Genomic DNA, 26,712 nt, shown 5'->3' on the forward strand with positions numbered 1-26,712 from the left:
TAAATTTACAAAGAAAAGTACAAATATTTGTTGGTTCTAAGACAGATTTTCATAAATGTTCAATATGAGCGCCGCCTGTGACTCCACACGTCGAGTCGGTATTCGAGCCAAAGTCGCTGTAGCATGTCTTAGGTAACAGTTTCCAGTGCAGCTGTAATTCTCTGTTTTGTTGTTTAGTTGGTGCCTTTTTGGCAAAATTTGTGAAGAAGGCTACAGGTACTGTCTTCGGTGACTGAGTCCGAGCATACTTTAACACGAAAAATGCCTTTTCTTTTGAAGTGAACGACATTTCTTAACCTGAAAAGATAGAAATGCCAAACATTATACACAAAAACTTTAAATGTTTCCACACAAGCTGTGAAAATTTGAGGTAATTCCAACGAAAATTGTCAAAATTCTCGGCATACAAATGGGGTCAAACATTTTGGAACACCCTGTATTATTTAAAAAAAAATGTCAACAAAAACTGGCCAGCGGGCCGCAGTTGACTCACGGAATGTAGTTTGGACACCCTGATGAAAATATTCAACGCTCCAGTGTGAATTGTTGATGTTTTAATACCAATCATTTGAAATAGTGAGATAGATTTGAAACATTAAGACTCCTCGTGATGAAATGTACGAGCCTTCAGCGATGGAACTCCTTAATATAAAATGATAGTTCATGTTTTTCACCCCACCGTGTCTTGTTCCCGTCATCTCAATGAGTGACCGCTATGGCAGAACATCCGGGTATTTTCGTCAATCACGCTGCGTGCTGACGTCACATGAATATTGGCCATTTTGATTTGTCAGCCTCAGGGCGTAACGGGAAGAGGGGGTGACCGGAAACACGGTGCCCTCCGTTAGTATAAAACGTGACGTCGGGCGGCTATCGGTCTCTTTCTGTTACCTGGCAAGGGGCAGCAGCTTTGGCCGCGACAACCAAGAAACACCGGTAAGCCGCGTTTCCATATATACAATTAGTTTTTATAGCTGATGACGGCCTTCCTGCTGTTCCTAATTGGCTGCCTGAGAAAATCGTTAGCTTGACGCTGGGTAGTAATTACACAGCTTAATCGGTCCGTTATGTAACCCTGTTTTCAGGTCAAAAATATATTTCATATTAACGTATGGTTATTTTTAGTCTGAGTGTTATCGACTTAAGGTCAATTTTGTAATTCAAGACTGGTTTAATTTTCCTCGCCTGGACTTTGATACAAAAAGGACAAAGGGAGTGCCCTAAAATGGCCGCTCGTGTCTTTTCTGGAGCAATTGCTGTGTTGTAGACCGCGACAGCTGCGCTCAAGTGCTGGATGGCTCTTTGTATCTGTAATATTATCTTAAATGGAAAATTACGACGTGGAATGAATGTGGAACACGTGTCTCGTCCGGCCTGGGCCCCGGTGAGGCCTGTTAGCACCATGCTAACCCCCGGCTAGCGTAGAAAATGGCGCTTTTGACGAAAAATGGCTCGAGCTTAACCAATATTTTGATTCTAAATAATTGATTCTTTCACTCGAACGCTTTCAATTTTGAATTCCCGTCCTTTTAACGACTGACGTTTTCCCCCCCGCTAGAAACTAAACAATGGCCAAGGAAAAGACCCACATTAACATCGTGGTTATCGGCCATGTCGACTCCGGCAAGTCCACCTCCACCGGCCACTTGATCTACAAGTGCGGTGGCATCGACAAGAGAACCATCGAGAAGTTCGAGAAGGAGGCCGCCGAGGTAAGCGGTCACTTTTTCCCTACACTGCAGTTCCAGCACTCTTTCAAAATGGCGACGCCAGCGTGCTCTTTGCTGAGCTGTCGGCAAAAGGGCGTGCCCGATTTTGCGCATGCGCAGTAAGGGCTTAAAGCACCCAGAATGACTGCGCAAGATGGCATTAAAGGACATTAAAAATGGTCAGTTTATTACTGAATGTGGGTTTATAACTATCTTTACTTCTACAGATGGGCAAGGGCTCCTTCAAATACGCTTGGGTGCTGGACAAACTGAAGGCCGAGCGTGAGCGTGGTATCACCATCGACATCGCTCTGTGGAAGTTTGAGACCACCAAGTACTATGTGACCATCATTGATGCCCCCGGACACAGGGATTTCATCAAGAACATGATCACTGGAACATCCCAGGTTTGTAGTACCCTCACAAATCTTACATGGTTTTATTTTCAGGATAGTAATGAATATTTTATCATTCCAGGCTGACTGCGCCGTCCTGATTGTAGCTGCCGGCGTGGGTGAGTTCGAGGCGGGTATTTCCAAGAACGGTCAGACCCGTGAGCACGCCCTGCTGGCCTTCACCCTGGGCGTGAAGCAGCTCATTGTCGGAGTCAACAAGATGGACTCGACCGAGCCCCCTTACAGCCAGAAGCGTTTTGAGGAAATCACCAAGGAAGTCAGCACCTACATTAAGAAGATTGGTTACAACCCCGCCACCGTTGCCTTCGTCCCCATCTCTGGGTGGCACGGAGACAACATGCTGGAGACCAGTGACAAGGTGAAGTTCCGGAACAAACTGGATTGGATGAGTGGTTTTGATTGAGGGGAAATTTTAACGTTTGCGCGTCTTTGTAGATGAGCTGGTTCAAAGGCTGGAAAGTTGAGCGTAAGGAGGGTAATGCCAACGGTACCACCCTGCTGGAGGCTCTGGATGCGATCCTCCCCCCTTCCCGTCCCACTGACAAGCCCCTCCGTCTGCCCCTGCAGGATGTCTACAAAATTGGAGGTAAGAAAAAAATGAGAACACTTAAATTTTGTCCTGGATTAAATGGCAGAAGCTAATTTATGGTTTATTCAGGTATCGGAACAGTGCCCGTCGGTCGTGTGGAGACCGGTATTTTGAAGCCCGGCATGGTCGTCACCTTCGCTCCCACCAACCTGACCACTGAGGTCAAGTCTGTTGAGATGCACCACGAGTCCCTGCCCGAGGCCGTCCCTGGTGACAACGTCGGCTTCAACGTCAAGAACGTGTCAGTCAAGGAAATCCGTCGTGGTTACGTTGCCGGTGACAGCAAGAACGACCCACCCAAGGGTGCTGATAACTTCAATGCTCAGGTTTGCATACCTGGTTATGGTTTGGTTCAATTGTGACATTTTAAGTTTCTAATCTTTTATTTGAACCTCCCTAGGTCATCATCCTGAACCACCCTGGCCAGATCAACGAGGGCTACGCCCCCGTGCTGGACTGCCACACAGCTCACATTGCCTGCAAGTTCAAGGAGCTCATCGAGAAGATCGACCGTCGTTCTGGCAAGAAGCTTGAGGACAACCCCAAGTTTGTCAAGTCCGGTGACGCCGCCATCGTCAAGATGATCCCCCAGAAGCCCATGGTGGTGGAGCCCTTCTCCAACTACCCTCCCCTCGGTAAGCACTCTAAAACAGCCCGCCGTACAATTGCAGCGATGTTCAAGGTTTCAAACTTGCCTCCCGCTTGGTCTCTCAGGTCGCTTCGCCGTGCGTGACATGAGGCAGACGGTCGCTGTCGGAGTCATCAAGTCCGTGGAGACCAAGGAAGTGAGCGGAAAGACAACCAAGGCCGCAGAGAAGGCCCAGAAGAAGAAATGAATGGTCGTGCAGGACATCCAGCCAGGGGACGTGTGCCGGCAGCAGCGGGCCGCTCCTTCTTCACCACTTTCCTCGCCCCACCCCGGTTCATCTCTGAGGCACAGCTCTCTGCTCAAGGACTGGCTTATGCTGATTAAAACTCATCGCAAAAGTTTTCGCAGGAAAAAAAGGAACTTTGCGCCTTTGTCAGTCACCAGATTCACATGACGGTGCCTCTTTAAGTTTTGAAAAGTTGTAGAACTGTACATTCATTGGATGTTCTCATGCCACAAAATTGAATTGGAAAAGAAAGCTGCTGGTAACAAATAAAAAGTTATTTGAAAAAAATGGACACAGCTTCTCAACTTGTTTTTCTACTAAAAATGCCTGCAGCGGTTTAGGGGGCCTGTTATTAAGGTCGTTATACAGGTATGCTGGTTGGCCTGTTGTATGACGGGTATGCAGCCAAACTCCACCTTGCTCTCAGGTTCGGTATAAAAGCTTAAGGTGTTTCCGGCTCAGTCTTTTGCTTTTCGGATTGTGGGGTATACTGCGTGTGGATTTGCAGCTTGGTAAGAAATCCCAAATCATTCAGAATTTGATTGTTTTGGGCCTTATTGATACTGTTTGGAAATATTAGGACACGACCAGGCGTAGGCAAATTACGTTGGCAAAAACTGAATAGAAAGCCATATTCACAAATGTCTTGGTCTGTTAAAATAATGAAGCTTAAACTTCTTCCAGTTGGAATTTTGATGGTTCAAAAATAGTTTAATTTTGGGGGTGGGGGGGGGGGGGTAAATGTCAGCAATATACTTTAAATATTTAATCTCCTTACCGTCAAATTGAGTAAGACTTCAGTTCAAAGAGAATGGGTCTCTTAAATTTGCACATTTTGCCGGTTATTTCCGCGTACTCGCGCCACACCATAACCGAGACGTGACAACATGGCGGCAGCGAGGAACATGGAGGCCCACCACGTGACTACCGAAGGTGTGGCGCTCTCCGGAGAAATGACTCGAAGCCCACACAAACTCGTTTGAACTAGTCAGAAGGCCGAGTTAAAATCTTGGTTTAACCAAGATGTCGACGTTGAAAAATGTTTTCTCTGACAGTCGCTCAAAATGGGCAAGGAGAAAACCCACATCAACATCGTGGTCATTGGCCACGTGGACTCCGGAAAGTCGACCACCACCGGTCACTTGATCTACAAGTGCGGCGGTATCGACAAGAGAGCCATCGAGAAGTTCGAGAAGGAAGCCCAGGAGGTAAACGGCTAAACGAAACGCTCCATTTCCCCCCACTTTTTATTTTCCCTGCTGCCGCTGCCTCCCATTTCCTGGCAAGTAGTGCCACCTACTGTTAAAAGGCATTCACTGTACATCGACTTCTCAGATTTCGACCCATAAAATTTTTCGTAATGTTTGCCTTAAGATTTTATTTATATATATATATATATATATATATATATATATATATATAAATAATATGTATATTAATATGTGAACAATTAACATAGCAAATTTACAACAAAAAATAATAAAAGTGTCCGGGTTATTTTCAACACAAGCTGTATTTGTTTGCACAGTCTCTTGGTCCTTACAGCCCAGGGGTTTAAAGTAGGGCTGCAGCTATCAATTATCTTAGTAGTCGATTAACCGATGAACTATTTAGTTCGTATAATCGAGTATTCGGATAAGGAACATAAAAAATGCAAATACCTGAGCTGAGCCTCAAACGATGGTTATATGTACAACAAAAGAACAATTGGCTAACTTACATAGCAAGTCCGCTAGCTTAAATGCTATGAAATCCTAACTTTTTTTTTTTTTAATACAATGCTCTTAACAAATGGTTCAGACACATATTCCCACCAAAAAAAATCGGCTAAATATACCTATAAACTAGATTACGGTTAGCCTAACTTAAAAAAAAAAAAGTTTTTGTTTGAGCCAATGTTGGTCTTAACAGGGAGCAGCTGGATTCAGCCATGTGAAATGAGGCAGACTAGAGGAAGTGTATCCACCCAAATCAATAAAGCTAAATGCAAACACTTTCAAAACAAACCATTACAACGGCACTTTAATTAAACAAATACTCAAATACAAATACAAATAGCAGCAAAAATTTAATTCGAATCTTTTTTTCTAATCGAATACTCGAGTTAATCGATTAATAGTTGCAGCACTAGTTTAAAGACAAATAGTCCAAATATAAATAAAACGTTTTTCCAAAAACATGAATATTTTGTCTTTGATTTAAATATTTTACACAGTGATTGTGGAATTTTGCCAAAATTAAGATTTATAACAGCTTTTATAATATCTATTTGTAGTTTTATATATATATATATATATATATATATATATATATATATATATATATATATATATATATTGGATAGGCCAAACAAAGTACAGTATGTCTGAAAACTATTTTCAATGAGGGCTCAACTTTGGAGTTGTTAAAATTGTTTGGGTCAACCCAAAAGATGTGAAAGTACATTCCTAAAACAAATGCGGAAACTGTTTTCTCTGCATTTGCACAAAAAGAACATAACATATCAATATTAATTTTACATTTTACCATTGCTGTCTGTATAGGATAACACCTGTGAAGTATTTTGAGTGTGTTTTCTTTAACTTTTTTCTTAATAGATATTTTCTAGGTAAAAGGCAAGTATGTTTCAATTCAGTATTTTCGTAGAAATTATTCCAATAATAAATTGCTGCAGGTTTGGAAACTATCTTTGAAGAAGTCCTCTCAAACAGTTGTTTGAGGCTTCAGAGCTTATGTACATTTATAACCAATGAAAAAGGACTTGGGATCACAATATTTGACAGCGGCTTCATAAGACTGTCATATTACCTTCATAATTATGACATGACACTATCATGGGCATTACTGAACGCTTATGTCATTAAGTGTCAAGCAGCAAATTATGTCACCAACTCCAATTATGTCCAGCTTGGATCTTTCACATCCATTCTAAGGTGAGATAATTTGTCGGACAACAGTAAATGACATCTGCTATAAGCATTCATTAATGCTCATGACACTATCATGTCATAATTATGATTGTCTAATGACAGCCTTATGTCGCCACTGTCAAATAAAGTGTGACCAAATACCATAACTAGCAATTAATGAAACGACTGGAACGGTAACTGATACTAATACAGTGAGGTTTATAGTCCAGCGTGGCTTATTTATGAACAGACGCCGTTTTCATGCCAAATTTGGTGGGTGGCCGCCACCCACCAAATGTGACATGGGATGTTTACACCAAAATATATTCACGTGCACTTTATTTGACAGCTGCATCATACGATTGTCATAAGACCAACATGAAGCAATTGGTTGCAAAGCTTCATTGCTTCAAGAAGCTTCATTTGGCCATCACTGCTCCCAACACTGTTGTTGTCCAACATGCCTCCTAGCATGCATTGCACCTCTCCAGATGTTATGTGCTAATTATATATTCAGTTACTGTTCCAATTGTTTTTATTAATTGCTAGTTATGGCATTTGGTCATACTCTATTAGACGGTGGCGCAATAAGACTGTCATTAGACAATCATAATTATGACATGACACTTTCACGGGCATTAATGAATGCTTGTAACAGATGTCCTTTAGTGTTATCTGGCAAATTATCTCACTTTTGAATGGATGTAAAAGAGCCAAGCTGGACATAAATGGAGTTAGTAACATAGTTTCCCAGATGACACTTATTGACATCTGTCATAAGCATTCAGTAATGCCCATGATAGTGTCATGTCATAATTATGACGGTTTTATGACAGTCTTATGACGCCGCTCTCAAATAAAGTGTCACCAAATACCATAACCAGCAATTTATAAAAAAAAAAAAATTAAAAAAAACTGGGCAGTTACTCAATAAATAATTAGCACTGAACATTAATTTTGATTATTATTTACATCTGTGGCGCTGCAATGCATGCTTAGAGGCATGTGTTACCTATGAACCCAAATAAATCAACAAATAAGCCGCATTGGACTAAAAGCCACAGGATTCAAAAGGCAAAAAGTAGCGGCTTTTAGTCCGAAAATTACGGTATATCATTGAACGTGGCATAAGTTGAGCGTGGAATTTGGCTAATTTAACTGGTAACTTAGAAATGTTGTATTTACACTTTGACAGAAATTCCAGCCCTCTTATAGATTTAAAAATATGTGTAGTAATGAAATTCCATATTGAGTTGGGATTTTTCAAATGTAATTTAATCCATTTAATTTTGAACGATTCATTCAAAGAAGTAAAGCGTTAAAGCCTCCTGAAGCTACATTATTTATCATAACATCATTTTTATCTAATGTATTTATGTCTATTTTAATACAAATAGCCATCACTGCATATCCTAGTATCTTATATGTTTTAATAAAATACACCGTAAAAAAAGCATTAACTCTCATTGGAATAGCTCACAACTCAGAACCCATTTACATACTTTTGTATATTGAGGCCACCATTATGAAGTCAATTTAAAAATATACATTTTTGCAGATGGGCAAGGGCTCCTTCAAGTACGCCTGGGTGCTGGACAAGCTGAAGGCTGAGCGTGAACGCGGTATCACCATCGATATCGCTTTGTGGAAGTTTGAGACCACCAAGTACTACGTGACTGTCATTGATGCCCCCGGACACAGAGACTTTATCAAGAACATGATCACTGGCACTTCTCAGGTACTTTTTCAAAAGCGACTTTTATTTAGGATTGGCTATATTTCATATTTTGACCATCATGTTTAACTCGGTCTGTACCATTGATGGCAATAGATGTCCTAGAGGGGGGACAGGAAAGACTAGGTTTTGACGAAACATCTACTGTGCTCCCCATCTTGGACAAAAAAAAGAGAAACAAATTTACAAATATAACTATAGCAGAATTATACAATGCAGAAAAAACTCAAGCATCAATCAAATAGTTGTTGATCTGTTTGTAATGATTGATTATTGTTTTCTGAAAGTCAAAAACAGGTTTTCAAATGCTCTCACTTGATTAAGCAATAATAATCTGTTTGATTTCGTGAAGAGGAATGAATATTTCCTGTTGAAACGTTGCAATTCTGAGGTTTTGGACAATTTGAAGTGAAATATTCGCTTAGCGATTTATCATTTACTAAAATATTTGATTAGTTTTTGCACCTCTACATTATACATCGACAAATAATTGATTATCAAAGTAACTATCAGCTATCAAGATAGTTAATTCACTGTTAAGAGCATTAACTAACTTGAAATTGTCAAACTCCTGATTTCAGCAACCATAACCCATAGACTTCATATTATATTGACATGGCGCAGGGCCGATCCGTAGGGGGGCTATTTTCAAAAACTTCAAATTCAAATATTTTCAAAACCAAAGCTGCTACCGACCTAAAACCAAAACAGGCACCTTAAGCATATATGAGTCTCCATGAGCAGTGGCATAAAAAAATTCGAAGTCGTTCCCTTATAAAATCCCGATTAATTATTTTTTTTATATTATGACAAAACCTAAAATGGCTATAGAATTCTCAGATTTTACACATTAGATGCACAAAAAATCACCAAATGCAGAGATAATCACCTATATTTTCAGGAACAATAGCAATATTTAACATACTGTATCATATAAGTTTTTGCCCAAAATAGCAACTTCAATTTTTTTTTTATTTACTGCAAGTTTTTAACACCTAATGCATTACTCAGTTTTTACATGAGAAACTTAAGACTTGAGGAAAACATGCAGAATCAATTATAAATAATATATAAATAGATTATCAATAAATTCTATATACAATCACAATTTATTACAGAATAGAATAGAATAGAATAGAATAGAATAGAATAGAATAGAATAGAATAGAATAGAATAGAATAGAATAGAATAGAATAGCCCTTTATTGTCATTATACAGTTGTACAATGAAATTGTGGAGCATCTCCCTTTACAGTGCAGGATAAGAAAAGTTAAAATCTCAAAAGTGACTTGCAAGTACAAAGTATGAAACCTAAATAAACATAAATATAAAACGTGTATGAGATAGTCCTATAATTCAGGACCCATTATGAAGTCTATGCATAACCAAAAAAAAAAAAAGAATCAGTTTCAAAACTAGGTAACTAGATAGCTAAGGCTGCAATTAATGATTATTTTTACAAGCTATTAATCGGACAAGTAATTAAAATAAGTAAATTTGGTAAATGTCACTTTTTTCAATGACCTTCACAATTTAACTTGACTTTGTTTTAGGCATGTTTTAAGTAACAATAAAGACAAAATGGAAGACTATTTTTTCAAAAATAATATCTTATTAAAGCTTCCTGACTTCACTGAAGACTACAACTGTACTGTTTTAAGTACATAAAACTTTTTTTTAATTTATTTTTTTTAAAGTTTTTAATAAAGGTGCTGAGTATAAAAAGTAAAACGAATTTCTCAGTGCACAAATCAGGCAAAAGTCATGTTTATTCAAATAAAAATAAAAATAAGAAGGCAGACTGCAATGAATCAGTTTACTTAATCAAAGTTGATCATAAATACAATCCAAATCCAATTTGAAAGCACACTCTTTTGTATGACAATTTACAGTTTGAATGGGAGTTGGTCCAATGTCCAATTTTCATTTACATGCAATATACTATGTGGAATACTTACTAAGTGCAATATTCAATGCCTCACTGTCAACTTCTGCTACTTAACTTCTATTCACACATACTATATGTGCAATACTTATTTACGTGCAATATTAATGTGCAAAATTCAATGCCTTCACTGTTGCTATTTCATTTCAATTATTTGCACTGCCTGAACATAGGACTACCTCATATATATTTTATATTTATTTAGATTTTATACTTTTATTCTTGCTAGCCACTTTCGAGATTTTTACTTGTCCTGCACTGTAAAGGGAGATGCACCAAAATTTCATGGTGCAACTGTATAATGACAGTAAAGGGCTATTCTATTCTATTCTATTCTATTCTATTCTATTCTATTCTATTCTATTCTATTTTGTTCTATTCTTGGTTGAAAGGTGACACTAAGCTGTCATATGAATGGGTTTATGTGTCGTTTTTTATAGAATAGAAATGAGATAATTTTACTGTCCAACAATAGCACAAGTGCTAATATGCTTCCCCAAAACACAATACAAACGGATATTTAAGACACTGATTAGCATAATCGCTAACTAGCTTAGCCCTCTGTGCTAAATAGTAAGGATGGTCTCATCAAAAAAGAATACAAACAATACAATTGGCTTCATTTACTCACCACTGACGGAACCACACTGGATCTATCAACACACCCGACTCAAGACAATCTAACTTTCGCGGAAATATTATTGATTCAGTTATTAAACCTGAGCGTAGCAGTGAACTCTCTCTCTTGCTGTAATCACTTGCATGCGCAGCCTCACATTACAAGCAAAGAAAGACCCAAATGGGACTGCTTACAGCTGCTGGCAAAAATCCATGGTCAAATTTGTTAGCAACAATTTTATTAATCGATTAGTTTTTGCAGCTTTATAGACAGCATAAATTAGCCTGAAACAACGCTAAACATAGTAATACCCTACGTTACAATTTATTTCACATTACATTGCTTGACAGTATCACAATATGTTCCAGCACTATATGGTTATAATTTACTTCTTCGTTGATGTGATTAATATAATACAGTTTATGACATTTGAATAAATTCCAGGCCGACTGCGCCGTGCTGATTGTAGCTGCCGGCGTGGGTGAGTTCGAGGCGGGTATCTCCAAGAACGGTCAGACCCGTGAGCACGCTCTGCTGGCCTACACCCTCGGCGTGACTCAATTGATCGTGGGAGTCAACAAGATGGATTCCACCGAGCCACCTTACAGCCAGGCTCGTTTTGACGAAATCACCAAGGAAGTCAGCACCTACATTAAGAAGATTGGTTACAACCCGAAATCCGTCCCCTTCGTCCCCATCTCTGGGTGGCACGGAGACAACATGCTGGAACCCAGTGACAAGGTGAGGACCGGCCACACTACTAGGAATGGTTCACAAGTTTGCAATTGTAAAGAGAAATGTTTGTTTCCTTTCATTCAAATAAAATGCCACCACCAATTACTATTTCGGCTACGTTTTTCCTAATAAGAAGAACAGGCCTTTATAGTATCGTGCTTTATTAATATAGACAATGGCAAAGGGCCCGGGAATTTCAAAGTTAGCGTTCTTAAACATGAATTATATTTAATATTGTTACTTTATGGAATATTTAAGGATAGTGTTCTGCTTATTGTTCAGTAGGCCTAACATACAATTTCAGAGATTTGCATTAGTTAATGGCAGAGGTGGGTAGAGTAGCCAGAAATGTTACTCAGGTAAGAGTAGCATTACTTCCAAATAGTATTACGCAAGTAAAAGTAAAAGTAATTATACAAAAATTTACTCAAGTACAAGTAAAAAAATATGCATTGAAAATAATACTCAAGTAATGACTAACATTGTGAGTAACTGCTTCCAATGTCAGATTTGTTTTTTCCTTTCAAATAATGTTTTTTGTTCTCAGCACAACTTCATCTATATGAACTGTTACGAACTGTACTACAACCTATTACATGACCATATTAGGCTAAAAAGATTACACAAAAATAATTGAATTCAGACCAGAATAACACGATGAAACATCACCCGTCCAAAGAGCATGAGTGCCCTCTAGTGGAGAACAAACAGTGTTACTTTGGATTGATATAACAGAGTCATGTGGTTATTGTTGCGCCGTCTCATTGGTGAAACTAAGATGGCCATTGTCGGCATCTCTGACAAAAATAAGTCAATATGTAGAATAAAGATGAAAAATGTAATGACTCTATTGTAGTGGATTAAGAGTAGTGTTCCCTTACAAATCTATTCATGTAAAAGTAAAAAGTATTTCATGGTAAAACTACTCTAACAAGTACATTTTTTTCAAAAAGTTCCTCAAGTAAATGTAACTGAGTAAATGTAAAGCGTTACTACCCACCTCTGGTTAATGCTCAGTTTACATTTGTGTTTTCTTAACAGACTAATGTATTTGATCGAAATAAATACCAAATGTTCTAAAATAATGTATATACTGTAGTGTTTTTATTCTTCAATCAGTTAATATAAATATGTTTGATGTGAAAAATGTTACAGAATGTACAACCCCTAAAAAAAAAATGGAATCACCAGTCTCGGACGAGCACTCACTCAGACATTTTATGATTCAGAACAAACTCGGATAAAAAGCTTGAAAAAACGAATTAGTTCAAAAGTGCAACTCCTTGGCATTCAGAAACACTAAAAGAAATGAATAAAAAACATTGTGGTGTTCAGTAAATGTTACTTTTATAGAGCAAGTGCAGGGAAATGAAAATAGAATCACTCCATTCTGAAGAAAAAATGATGGAATCACTCTATTCGAGTAGAAAATACAGACACACCCAGTCAATTTCCTTTCCTTAATTGGGCCCCTACCTCAGATTAGATCTGCTTGTTAGTCAGCAGTTAAAAACAGTGCAGTTATCACACCTTGGAGGGCTGCTGGACTAAGTGGATTCACAAGAATCATGGCTCCAACAAGAGAGATGTCTCTTGAGACCAAGGAGAGGATTATCAAACTTCTTGAAGAAGGTAACTCTACACGTATGGTTGCCAAATATGTGGGCTGTTCACAGTCAGCTATATCAAAAATCTGGACCAAGTACAAACAACATAGCAAGGTTGTTAAAGTGTACTGGTAGACTGAGGAAGACATCCAAAGGTCATGACAAACAACTAAAGGCCATATAGCTTGAAAACAGAAGATGGACAACAAGACAAATGAAGAAGAAAAGGGAGGAAGCTCGAGTCAGGGTATGTGACAGAACTGTGTAAAATTGCCTAAAGGTAATGGGATTTTCATACAGGAAAGCTAAAAGGAAACCATCATTGACACCTAAACAGAAAAGAACAAGACTGCAATGGGCTAAGGAGAGGAAATCATGGACTGTGAATGACTGAATGAAGGGTATTTTCAGTGATGAGTCAAGAATCTGCATTGGACAAGGTGATGATGCTGGAACTTTTGTTTGGTGCCGTTCCAGTGAGATTTACAAAGATGACTGCCTGAAGAAAACATCAAAATTCCCTCAGTCCTCGATGATATGGGGCTGCATGTCAGGCAAAGGCACTGGGGAGATGCCTATGGTTAAATCTTCAATAAATAAACAAGCTTACATTGAAATTTTAGACAGCTTTCCTATCACTTCAGTAGAAAATATGTTTGGGGAAAATGAAATCATTTTCCAAGATGACAATGCATCATGCCACAGAGCTAAAACTGTTAAAGCGTTCCTCGGAGAAAGACTCCTCCAGTCAATGTCATGGCCTGAAAATAGCCCAGATCTTAACCCTATTGACAACCTGTGGTGGAAATTGGAAAAAAATGGTCCACAGCAAGGCTCCGACCTGCAAGGATGATCTGGCAACTGCAATCAAAGAGAGTTGGCACCAAATTGATGAAGAATACTCATCAAGTCAATGCCTCAGAGACTGCAAGCTCTCATAAAAGCCAGAGGTGGTGCTACTAAATACTAGAGATGTGTTTTCATTGTTATGTCTTTGTTTGTTTCTCATGATTCCATATATATTTCCTCAGAATGGAGTGATTCTATATTTATTTCCCTGCACTTGCTCTATAACATTTACTGACCACCACAATGTTTTTTATGTATTTATTTTAGTGTTTCTGAATGCTAAAGAGTTGCACTTTTGAACTAATTCATTATTTTTTTCAAGTTTTTTTTAATCTAAGTTTGTTCTACATAATAAAATGTCTGAGTGAGTGCTCGTCCGAGACTGGTAATTCCATACTTTTTGCTTGGGGATGTATAATGTGAAACGTGTAGAACATGAAAAGTAGAGTCAGTTACTTTGCTAATTAATTAATTAACTAATTACTCTAACAATGAGGTAACTGAGTTACTAACGCAACTACTTTTTTAGGAGACTTAATTTGTAACTAATTACTTTTTAAAAGAAAGAGAAACAACATTGGCGACATATCACCATTTCGATATATTGTATTGTCACACCCCGAACAGAGACTTCATAATATACTAACTAGTATTTGCAGGTCCGATTAATTGGGGGCCTACCTCCTCTGACTGAGTGGAAACACAAAGAGCTTTTTACATTGAAAATTCCTATGAATGAATACTTAAATCCTCAAATTCTTTATAGATATGGACATAAAACTGTCTCGATTCTTGGTTAAAAGCAAAAAACAAACGATTCTTGGTTAAAATTAAAAAAACACGAGCAGTTAGCATTTATTTTACATAAATATGTCAAATGAGCTGCTAGTCTTTAAGCCACTGTGCCTTATCACCACAAAGAGCTTTTTATATTGAAAATTCTTGTGAATAAATACTTAAATCTCTGAATTCTTTATAGATATGAACATAAACCAGTCTTGATTTTTGGTTAAAAGCAACAACAACAAAAAACGGGCAGTTAGCATTTATTTTAATGTGCTGCTACTCTTTAAGCCACTGTGGTGCCACCATATCACCACAAAGAGCTTTTCATGTTGAAAATTCTTGTGAATAAATGCTTAAATCCCTGAATTCTTTACAGATATGGACATAAAACAGTCTCGATTCTTTGTTAAAAGAGTAAAGAACCGGGCAATTAGCATTTATTTTACGTAAGTATGTTGAAAGTGCTGCTAGTCTTTAAGCCACTGCGGCGCCGCATTATCCCCACAAAGAGCTTTTTACGTTGAAAATTCTTGTGAATAAATGCGTAAATCCCTGAATTCTTTATTGAAATGGATGTTAAACAGTCCCGATTTTTGGTTAAAAGCAAAAAAACAGGCAGTTAGCATTTATGTTACATAAATATGTCGAATGTGCTGCTAGTCTTTAAGCCACTGTGGCACCGCCTTTTCACCACAAAGAGCTTTTTGCATTGAAAATTCTTGTGAATAAATGCTTAAATCCCTGAATTCTTTATTGATATGGATGTAAAACAGTCTCGATTCTTGGTTAAAAGCAAAAAACGGGCAGTTAGCATTTATTTTACCTAAATATGTTGAATGTGCTGATAGTCTATTAGCCACTGTGGCCTTATCACCACAAACAGCTTTTTACGTTCAAAATTTTTGTGAATAAATGCTTAAATCTCTGAATTATTTATAGACATGAACGTAAAACAGTCCCGATTCTTGGTTAAAAGCAACACCAAAAAAAAAACAACGGACAGTTAGCATTTATTTTACGTAAATATGTCGAATGTGCTGCTAGGCTTTAAGCCACTGCGGTGCCGCCTTATCACCACAAAGAGCTTTTTACATTGAAAATTCTTGTGAATAAATGCTTAAATCCCTGAATTCTTTATATATGTGGATGTAAAACAGTCTCGATTCTTGGTTAAAAGCAAAAAAACGTGGCAGTCAGCATTTATTTTACGTAAATATTGCAAATTATGATGCCAATGCCGTAGCGGTTAATTTCTCCCATTGGTTTTTTTCTGCAACGTTTCAAAATGTATGCATGGTACGAAAAATATGATAATTACCTTGAATCATCGAACAAATCACTCCTGAGATAATCCTTCCTGTTTGTTTGCGGTACAGCTTTCGTACTTTTTCAACCTAAATCCGGCATTGGATCACTGCATGTGTTTGAGAATAACTGCGGCCGACTTCTACCGACTGAAGCGGAGTGTGGGACGCCCCCCTACTTGAATGCGTGGCACAATTTCTGGGGAATATGTTATGAATGTGTAATAACTGTTATGTAATGTGATGTAATGTGTATGTAATGTAAATATGTTATGTTAATATTATGAAGTCTATGCCCCTAATTATAACCATTGTTTATTTCCACCCATTGTCCCCTGTTTGTCGGTTTCCATTGTCATGATAAAATGAATTATGATGTTAAAAATTTTCAAGTTTTGCTGCATTTGTTTGTTTGTTTGTTTTTTACTGAATTGGCCGTTGTGTTGCTTCCTCCAGTGGTGTTATCTGGAATAACTCCTAAATAAGAAACATATCTCAAAACTCATCTGGACATTTACAGTATTTACAGGATGCACGTTTTTTGATTTAAATTAAAATGACCTGATTACCTTAACAAGGAAGGAATTAGGGTGTGAAACAAGTATGGAAATCTGAAATTTGCAGGAATCATTTGGCTGTTGATTTGACATTTTCTTGTCTCTGCAGATGTCTTGGTTTAAGTGCTGGGAGGTAGAGACTAAGCAGAGTAAGACCAATGGTAAAACCCTATTTGAGGCTCTGGATAACATCACGCCCCCAAAACGTCCCACCGAAAAACCCCTTCGTCTACCCCTGCAGGATGTCTACAAAATTGGGGGTAAGGAACTGTTTTAACTCTTAAATCTTCCTGAATCAAAAGGCAGCAGATTTACTTAGAATTTACGATCTGGTCAGGTATTGGCACAGTGCCTGTCGGCCGTGTGGAGACTGGCATTCTGAAGCCCGGCACGATCGTCACCTTTGCTCCACCCAACTTGACCACTGAGGTCAAGTCTGTAGAGATGCACCACGAATCCCTGCCCGAGGCCCTCCCAGGCGACAACGTTGGCTTCAATGTAAAGAACGTGTCCGTCAAGGAAATCCGTCGCGGTAACGTGGCGGGCGACAGCAAGAACGACCCACCCAAGGGTGCTGATACCTTCAAATCTCAAGTGAGTGAGCACGTTCATGCATTTCGGCATGCCCGGTGTTGTTGCTTTTTAATTTTCGTCCTAGTCTTTTGGATGATAGTACAGTACATTTTAGTCTTAGTCATATTGTAGTCATCTCAAAATATGTCTTCGTGTAGTATTTGTTGACAAAAACGCTAATAATTTCGTCTAGTTGTAGTCAATGTTTACAAAAAATGTTTTCGTCTGGAAAATAAAGTTTTCCAAGGGTGAGGGTTACAACCCCTAGCAAAAAGTATGAAATCACCAGTCTCGGACAAGCACTCACTCAGACATTTTATCATGTAGAACAAACTCAGATAAAAAGCTTGAAAAAATAATGAATTTGTTCAAGTGCAGGGAAATATATATGGAATCACTCTATTCTGAGGAAAAATATATGGAATCATGAGAAACAAACAAAGAAATAACAATGAAAACACATCTCTAGTATTTAATAGCACCACCTCTGGCTTTTATGACAGCTTGCAGTCTCTGAGGCATGGACTTGATGAGTATTCCATCAATTTGGTGCCAACTCTTTTTGATTGCAGTTGCCAGATCATCCTTGCTGGTCGGCGCCTTGCTGTGGCTCCACCACAGGTTATCAATAGGGTTGAGATCTGGCCTATTTGCAGGCCATGACATTGACTGGATGAGTCTTTCTCCAAGGAATGCTTTAACAGTTTTAGCTCTGTGGCATGATGCGTTGTCATCTCAAAAAATGATTTCATTTTCCCCAAACATATTTTCTATTGAAGTCATAGGAAAGCTGTCTAAAATTTCAATGTAAACTTGTGCATTTATTGAAGCTTTAACCACAGCCATCTCCCCAGTGCCTTTGCCTGACATGCAGCCCCATAATATCAAGGAATGAGGGAATTTTGATGTTTTCTTCAGGCAGTCATCTTTGTAAATCTCACTGGAACGGCACCGAACAACAGCATCATTACCTTGTCCAATGCAGATTCTTGACTCATCACCAAAAATAACCTTGTTGTACATCTTCTGTTTTCAAGACACATGGCCTTTAGTCGTTTGTCATGACGTTTGGATGTCTTCCTCGATCTACCAGTACCCTTAACTTTAACAACCTTGCCATGCTGTTTGTACTTGGTCCAGACTTTTGATACAGCTGACTGTGAACAGCCCACATCTTTGGCAATCATGCGTGTAGCGTTACCTTCTTCAAGAAGTTTGATAATCCTCTCCTTAGTCTCAAGAGACATCTCTCTTGTTGGAGCCATGATTCTTGTGAATCCACTTGGTCCAGCAGCCCTCCAAGGTGTGATAACGGCACTGTTTTTAACTGCTGACTGACCGAGCAGATCTAATCTGAGGCAGGGGCCCAATTAAGAAAAGGAAATTGACAAGGTGTGTCTGTATTCTATTCAAAATGGAGTGATTCCATATTTTTATCCCTTCAGAATGGAGATTCTATATATATTTCCCTGCACTTGCTCTATAAAAGTAACATTTACTGACCACCATCTTTTTATTCATTTCTTTTCGTGTTTCTGAATGCCAAGGAATTGCACTTTGGAACTAGTTCATTATTTTTTCAAGCTTTTTATCTGAGTTTATTCTACGTAATAAAATGTCTGAGTGAGTGCTCGTCTGAGACTGGTGATTCCATACTTTTTGCCAGGGGTTGTATTTCGAATGAACATTGATAGATGGCCACATATTGTAGCGTCTAAAAGAACAACACCAACACACTCAGCAGGAAAACATTATTTCAATTAATTTTAGCCACCTGGACGCCACGCACTGTATGTAAAAATAAACTGTCCGAGAGTTTAGAGGACGCTCACCTTAATGCTATGCTAACGCTACGAGTTAAATTTATTGTGTGATGATTACCCAGCACAGACTTTTAAAGGCTAAAGCAACATTGCATATTTTCTTTGGCCAAGAAAACAAATCTTATCATGTGCAAGCTGACATTGAGATTGGAGACGACACACTGGTGAGTCGGGAAGGGGTGGCGTACCGCAGCACGTCACAAGTGACACAACCTGACAATGCTACATGCAGGTTAACTTCACATAAATGTCACACATTGTGAACATGTGACGGAAACTATTACGCATTTTCGTCTCATCAGACGAAAAAAAGTGACAATGCCAAAACGTGGGCTCCGTAATAGCAGCATCCTTCTTTCTAGGGATTTTGCCCTGACAATGATTTGGCCCTCCCATCTAAGAATTGCTAATCTACAATGGACACAAATATAAATACAACTAGGCATGTGCCGGTATGAGATTCTGATGGTATGATAACCTTATGCCAAAATATCACTGTTTCATGGTATCATGGTATTGCTATTACAGCTTTAAAATATGTTACTTTGGCATTTCTGGGTTAATCCCCCTTAACAGGATTTTTATTTTTCAAAACATATTAGCAAATTGGAACATAATGTCACTTCTCGGAATTCATGTTAATGTTTTGTGTTTGTTTGTGCAGAATTTCCTGCTGTTATTTTTGTTGTGGCATTCCACCTTGTTTCAACTTTACTTCCTGCTCTTCACAATCAGGCTAATCGTATCCACCTGTGATCCTTTGTATACATAGTCATAGACTTCATAATATGTTGATGTGACTCGGGGCGCGGGGCCAATTCATAGGGGGCCTATCTCCGTCAAAGCTGACTGAGTGGAAACACAAAGAGCTTTTTCCGTAGAAAATCTTAGTGAATAAATGCTTAAATCCCTGAATTCTTTATAAATATGGATGTAAAACAGTCTCGATTTTTGGTTGAAAGCAAAAAAACCCCCAAAAAAACGGGAAGTTACCATTTATTTTACGTAAATATGTCAAATGTGCTGGTAGTTAGGTCACTGTGGCACACGTACAACAAAGTAGTACAACAAAGAGCTTTTTGGGCTGAAAATTTCGTGTATACTATTACTATAGATAGGGCTGTCAAATGATTAAAAATTTTAATCGAGTTAATTACAGCTTAAAAATGAATTAATCGTAATTAATCGCAATTCAAACCATCTATAAAATATGCCATATTTTTCTGTAAATTTTTCTTGGAATGGAAAGATAAGACACACGACGGATATATACATTCAACATACGGTACATAAGTGCTGCATTTGTTTATTATAACAATCAACAAGATGGCATTAACATTATTAACATTCTCTTAAAGCGATCCATGGATAGAAAGAGTTGTAGTTCTTAAAAGATAAATGTAAGTACAAGTTATGGAAATTTTATATTAAAACCCCTCTTAATGTTTTCGTTTTATTCAATTTTTAAAAGATTTTCAATCAAAAAATAAACTAGTTGCTCGCCATTGTTTATGTCAATAATTACACCATGCTCGCTCATTGTGCTGAAACCTATAAAATCATTTGGGCCGAAGCGCCAGCAGAGGGCGCCAAACACCAAAAAACAAGTAACAAGCGGGCATTACACTGCTGTCATTTTAATCTGTTTGAGCGGGGCATGTGCGTTAATTGCGTCAAATATTTTAACGTGATTAATCAAAAAAATTAATTACCGCCCGTTAACGCGATAGTTTTGACAGCCCTAATATATATATATATATATATATATATATATATATATATATATATATATATATATATATATATATATATAATATAGTATTTTACGTAAATATTGTGAACTATAATGCTAGTCAGTAAGCAAATTAGCGGCTGCTATATGTAGACAAAATGCTTTTTCTGTTGAAAATTCTTGTGAATAAATGCTTAAATCCCTGAATTCAGATTCTGAGATTTATTTGTCATTGACACCAGCTCTCACAAGATGACAATAGATGACAACGAAATTCCATTTGATGAGTGACATCGGGCCCCTGCAGACTTTCCGCGCTGCCAACTTTTCTCTCTTCTTCAGAAAATACAGAGCAAGTTGCAATTAGACACACATATATCATACAACATAGCAGCGATATGACACGACGCACAGGTCACCTGCAAGGATTTTTTGTACGAAAAAAGGAGAACTACCAGTCATGGCTGGAGGAAGGGGGGGGTCAGTGATAGTGAGAAAAAGGCGGTGGCGGACTGGAGGTGGGGAGGTTGTGTGTGAGTGTGTGTATGCACAAGTGTATCAGTATTTGTACGTGTCCGTAGACAAAATAGGAGTCTCAGGGCCCTGCGACCGGCCTTGGGAAGAGATCAAGGGCAAGAGATAGGGCCATCTGCGCGGCTCTCTCCAGGAGAAGGGAGAGGTGGGGTAAGGGTGTTCGGGAAAGATAAAGGAAAATTATAAGCGGATTAAGCCAAATAACTAATTTAATATGTCAAAATACGGTTGGTTTCAGTCATGCTCCTCATGGCGTAGGCAAGACCTCAGGTCCCTTAAGTCATTGCCAATAGTCACGGTCTGCCACAACAGATCAGTCACCTGCCCCGACAGTTCCGTCACCTGGCGCGAGGTAGCATCCACTTTTCTCCATCCTTCCTTGGACCGAACCGTCGGTCCACGGAGCCAGTTCTCCATCAGAACCTCGACTCGGTCTTCCAATGCCTTGAATTCCACCGTTTGATCCGTGGTCAAATTGTTGATTGCCTTGAAAGCTGCCGTCTTGGAAACTTTCTGGTAGAGCAGGGCACCTCCAAAGCCAAGCAGAAAGAACCCCACGACCGTCACGCCAAGAAGCCAAATATCCTCGATATCTTCCACAGATAGGACAGTAAGACACGCTGGCTTCCAGTGATCCCATGAATCTCTCACATATCCAGCGGCAAAGGTCCCATTTGGGCAAGAAGGCTCTCCTGGTTGTTGATAAAAATACGTAAATATTGCGAAGTATAATGCCAGTGCTGTAACGGCTAATTTCTCCCATTGATTTTTTTCACAACGTTTCAAAATACATGCATGGTACGAAAAATATAATAATTACCTTGACTCCTCGAACAAATCACTCCTGAGACAATCCTTCCTGTTTGTATGCAGTACAGCTATTGTACGTTTTCAACCTAAAGCCCGCGGTTAGATCACTGCATGTGACCGACTGCTAATAAATGAAGCGGAGTGTGGGAAGGCGTGTCATGTCAATACATTATGAAGTCTATGGTATAGTCTGCATCTAACCTTGCCCTGTGTTTGTTCATCTTGTATCCTGCCATGTTCTCTATCACCACCTCATGTAAGCCTTTTCTTGACGAAGATTGATGTTTGGAACGAATGCCTTTTAGTTACTTCGATGACTTGGCACAGTTTTTTGGTATCCAGCAAGTGCTGTGATTTTTCGTTGTCTCTCTTTGAACTCCTATGGACTGAAAAATAAACCTTTTTGTTTAAACGGAACACTCATGCATTTGGGCCCTTAGTGAATCCTTGTCACGTAAGTATAATATTAAGTTAAAATAAATAAAAATAATAGCAAAATATTGTAAACTAGAAACTGCAATTTCTGGAGAAATTTCGATGGGGCTTTGCTATGGAAGATACAGATCAATCAGGTCACTTTTTGTTGATTTGGGGACATTTGGGGGACACGTCCTGTTGATAGCAGGTCACAATATGTCAATGGGCTGTCATTGTAAACGGTCAAAAATCCGGTCAAAAGAACCTATGTTTTCTTGCCATTGAAAATGAATAGGAAATTTTGGACGTACATGGCTGTCAATCGTGTTAGAAATGAATGGGACAGTTTTCGGTGAATTTTGGGGGAACCGTAAGTTTTTACCAAATTCTGCATAGAACTTGTATGCCCCATACTGTTCTAGAATTTATCATGTATAAGTTATGCAATTTGGTCAAAAATTGTAGGACAAGTGGCGTTTTGAATTTTTTTTTTTTTTTTTTTAAATCCACATTTTTTTTAGGCGAACGGAAAATTTTGGGGGGCATTCAAAAATTTCCCCTGTGTTGTGTTAAAATTCCGGTCATTTTGATATTCGAACGGTGATGGTCGGTCAAATGGCTTGGGCTGTGCGGCGCGCCAAAGACGCGCCATTTTGATTTAAAAAATTTTTTTGAAAAGAAATTTTACTTTATGGATCTAATGAAATTAAAATATATGCAGTCCTTTAGGCGAGCCTTAACCCAGAGCCACAGTTCAACATTATTACCATCAGAACAAAAATAATTGAATTATTTTCCATAAAAAGCACGTGCATATGACTCGTATAATGTTTACACACTCTCTTTCTCAACACAGACAGTTGCCAAAGAGAACAAAAACATGTTTTACAACCGATAGACACACTAAACACCCCTTTAATTTTGTATAAATGCGAAATCATATTGGAGGTATTGCCTCCTCCACCCTCCGCAAACATGTTTTACATGTCGGTTGGCCCTCCTCCTCTAAGCCGCGGCCGTTTGTATCTTTTCTGGAGCTGAAGCATTCTCATACCAACGATTTTGTTTTCTTCAATGGGGAAAAAGTTCTGGAGTTTCACATCCTCCAGCCATTGTGTAGCACAGCTGAATCACGGTGGCGGGGGGGGGGGGGCATGAAAAATAGCTACTACCTTAGGGGCGGTATGGCAGAATATTTTTGCGGTTTTTAAACACTTTTGTTTTTGCTTCTGTTTCTTAGGAATAGAACTCATTCATCTTCGGGATCTGTGCTAATTAACGCTAGTCAATTTCAAGCTCATCTCCCTTTCTCTCTCGTGGCAAGGTCATCATTCTGAACCACCCAGGCCAGGTATGCGCTGGCTACGCACCCGTGCTGGACTGCCACACCGCTCACATCGCCTGCAAGTTCACCGAGCTCATTGAGAAGATTGACCGTCGTTCTGGCAAGAAGCTTGAGGACAATCCCAAGTTTGTCAAGTCCGGCGACGCCGCCATCGTCCAGATGACCCCATTGAAGCCCATGGTGGTGGAGGCTTTCTCTAACTATGCTCCTCTCGGTGAGTTTCTCATCACGGCGACGCAGGACTGATCTCCTTGAACACAGCTAAACCAATTTTTTTTTCACCTCAAATATATTCTAAAATCTAGAAATAAGACCAAAACAATCGCCAAGTTCATTTGTATTCAAATTTTAAGTACAAAACATTTACATTGAACTCTTTTCTCACCCTGACCTGTCATACAATAGCCTTTCCTGTCCTCCCTCACACTGAAATAATTGGACACCTGTTGGTTTTTCACCAATTCCAGTCCAAATGTCAATTTTCACACATAAAACATGATGGCATAATATCTGTAACGCTCTCACTTCCTTAAAGAAGTCCTCGTTTGTCCTCGCAGGCCGCTTCGCCGTGCGCGACATGAGGCAGACTGTGGCCGTGGGTGTCATCAAAGAGGTGAAATTTAAGGAAGCTACTGCCGGCAAGGTCACCAAAGCCGCACAGAAAGCAGCGAAGAAATGAATAGTCATGATGCGTGATGCGCAACAGATTGTCACCAAAGCGTCTGCCGCCTGGTCGTCCTCAGCCGTCATTAGTTTACTCCTTAAGGACTGGCTTCTACTCATCAAAACCCACTGGAAAAGTGTCCGCAGGAAAGGAGCACACGCTTTCCGTTTAGAAATGAATGCAAGTGTACTATTACTTTGAAGCCAGAACAATAAAATCTGACGTGTGACGGATTCTGTTTTCTCTGAATAGTAGTATTTTAGCCACAGTGCTCATATATGAAGTTGCATTAAACAAAAAGGTTTTACTGACTTTAGAATCTAATTGTGATGTTAAATAAAAAATAGATTTTTTTTATTTAAAAAAAAGAGGAGCTCCACACCTACAGTGGTATAACAAAAAGTATTTGAACGTTTTGGAATTTCTCACATTTCTGCATAAAATCACCATCAAATGTGATCTGATCTTTGTCAAAATCACACAGATGAAAAAACAAGTGACTGCTTTAACTAAAACCAACTAAACATTTATAGGTTTTCATATTTTAATGAGGATAATATGCAAACAATGACAGAAGAGGTAAAAATAAGTAAGTGAACCTAAGTGAACATAATCTTGGCCCATTCTTCTCTACAAAACTGCTGTAGTTCATTCAGATTCCTGGGGTGTCTGGCACTAATCACTATTTTTAGGTCATGCCACAGCATCTCAATGGTACTTTGACTTAGCCACTCAAGAATGTGTATTTTGTTCTTCTGAAACCATTCTGAAGTTGATTTACGTCTGTGTTTTGGATCATTGTCTTGTTGCAACATCTTCCTCTTTTTAGTTTCAACTGTCTGACAGACGGCCTCAGGTTTTCCTGCAAAAAATTCTGAATTCATTCTTCCATTACCTCCACATTTTTTTTGATGAATACCTTTACTTGAATAATATTATTTTGAAGTAAAGCTACACTTACTAAATGAGTTAACTTTTCAGCTATTCTACCCACCTTTGCTTATTGGACCTGGAGTTGCTGGAGGTTGACTATTCAAATCCTGCTGGAGGTAAAAATATAGCAAGGCAACATTGTGCTGTAGAGAAGCTTGTATGTTTCTTTTGGATGGCAAAGAACCACACTAGAAGTACAAATACTGCCATTAACGACATCCCATCCATTTTGACCTGGAGGGTAGAAAGCAGTCCGATATTCGGCTGATAAAAGCATTTTAAAATGTAATTTCATTCATTCATTAATCGGTTATTCATTATCGTTTTTTGTTTTTTTTTTAACCTATGTGCATGCTGCCTTCAAAGTGAATATAGAATCCTTCTGCCTTTGTACAAGGACTGGTCACAGCTTAGTACAGCAGTTATGATTATTGACCATAGACGTCTCCAAACTAAAATGCTATTGATTTTTTACGTGAGCAGACCATTTGCATTCATGGTGCCAAAATTAAATGAACAAAAAAATGATTGAAAATATCCATAGTAATAATATGTTAAGTCCATGACTAGGAGTGGGAACCTCTTAGTACCGCACGATATGATATGATTTGCGATACAAAACTCACGATAACGATGATCTGACGATATAGCGATACAACGATTATCGATACATTGGTCAGGAAATAATTCTAGGATATTCTGCAAACAACTAATTAACAGAAAAACAAGCTTCTAGTGTGAATTGGAATTAGTTTATCACTAGTAGACGTCCAATCCAGTGTCAAACTGATTGAACGTCTACGGCTGTCAGTGGCAGTCAATGCCAGGCAATTAAGTAATTTTGGGCCATTTAAAGTCTCACTGGAACAGCACCAAACAAAGGTTCAAGCATCGTCACCTTGTCCAATGCAGATTCTTGACTCTTGACAAGGTGATAATGCTGGAACTGTTGTTTGGTGCCGTTCCAGTGAGATTTACAAAGATGATTTCCTGAAGAAGGCTTCAAAATTCCCTTAGTCCTTGATGATATGGGGCTGCATGTCAGGCAAAGGCACTGGGGAGATGGCTGTGGTTAAATTTTCAATAAATGCACAAGTTTACATTGAAATTTTAGACAACTTTCTTATCCCCTCAATTGAAAATATATTTGTCATTTTCCAAGATGACAATGCATCATGCCACAGAGCTAAAACTAGGAGTGGGAACCTCAGGGCACCTCACGATATGATACGATTCGCGATACAA

General features: G+C 38.7%; 2 protein-coding genes across 2 annotated transcripts; both read left to right on the forward strand.

Annotated features, from left to right (window-relative positions):
* The first annotated feature begins 771 nt into the window (after positions 1-771).
* On the forward strand, positions 772-3,865 carry LOC130910239 (elongation factor 1-alpha). The gene is made up of 8 exons (XM_057827346.1): positions 772-936; positions 1,559-1,712; positions 1,937-2,116; positions 2,187-2,483; positions 2,561-2,711; positions 2,784-3,040; positions 3,115-3,349; positions 3,429-3,865. The coding sequence occupies exons 2-8, from the start codon at positions 1,569-1,571 to the stop codon at positions 3,548-3,550; spliced, it is 1,386 nt and encodes a 461-aa protein (XP_057683329.1). The 5' UTR covers positions 772-936; positions 1,559-1,568; the 3' UTR covers positions 3,551-3,865.
* A 134-nt stretch (positions 3,866-3,999) lies between these two features.
* On the forward strand, positions 4,000-24,782 carry LOC130910240 (elongation factor 1-alpha-like). Its single transcript, XM_057827347.1, has 8 exons — positions 4,000-4,101; positions 4,645-4,797; positions 8,057-8,236; positions 11,243-11,539; positions 16,746-16,896; positions 16,974-17,230; positions 23,850-24,084; positions 24,428-24,782. The coding sequence occupies exons 2-8, from the start codon at positions 4,654-4,656 to the stop codon at positions 24,547-24,549; spliced, it is 1,386 nt and encodes a 461-aa protein (XP_057683330.1). The 5' UTR covers positions 4,000-4,101; positions 4,645-4,653; the 3' UTR covers positions 24,550-24,782.
* Positions 24,783-26,712: the final 1,930 nt, after the last annotated feature.

This window comes from Corythoichthys intestinalis, chromosome 22 (genome assembly GCF_030265065.1).
Source record: "Corythoichthys intestinalis isolate RoL2023-P3 chromosome 22, ASM3026506v1, whole genome shotgun sequence".
Taxonomy (NCBI): Eukaryota; Metazoa; Chordata; class Actinopteri; order Syngnathiformes; family Syngnathidae; genus Corythoichthys; species Corythoichthys intestinalis.

Coding starts and splice junctions, on each gene's coding strand:
- LOC130910239 (XM_057827346.1), top strand. CDS start 1,569: ATGGCCAAGGAAAAGACCCACATTAACATCGTGGTTATCGGCCATGTC. Junction 1,713..1,936: donor TCGAGAAGGAGGCCGCCGAG/GTAAGCGGTCAC, acceptor TTACTTCTACAG/ATGGGCAAGGGCTCCTTCAA. Junction 2,117..2,186: donor TGATCACTGGAACATCCCAG/GTTTGTAGTACC, acceptor TTATCATTCCAG/GCTGACTGCGCCGTCCTGAT.
- LOC130910240 (XM_057827347.1), top strand. CDS start 4,654: ATGGGCAAGGAGAAAACCCACATCAACATCGTGGTCATTGGCCACGTG. Junction 4,798..8,056: donor TCGAGAAGGAAGCCCAGGAG/GTAAACGGCTAA, acceptor ACATTTTTGCAG/ATGGGCAAGGGCTCCTTCAA. Junction 8,237..11,242: donor TGATCACTGGCACTTCTCAG/GTACTTTTTCAA, acceptor AATAAATTCCAG/GCCGACTGCGCCGTGCTGAT.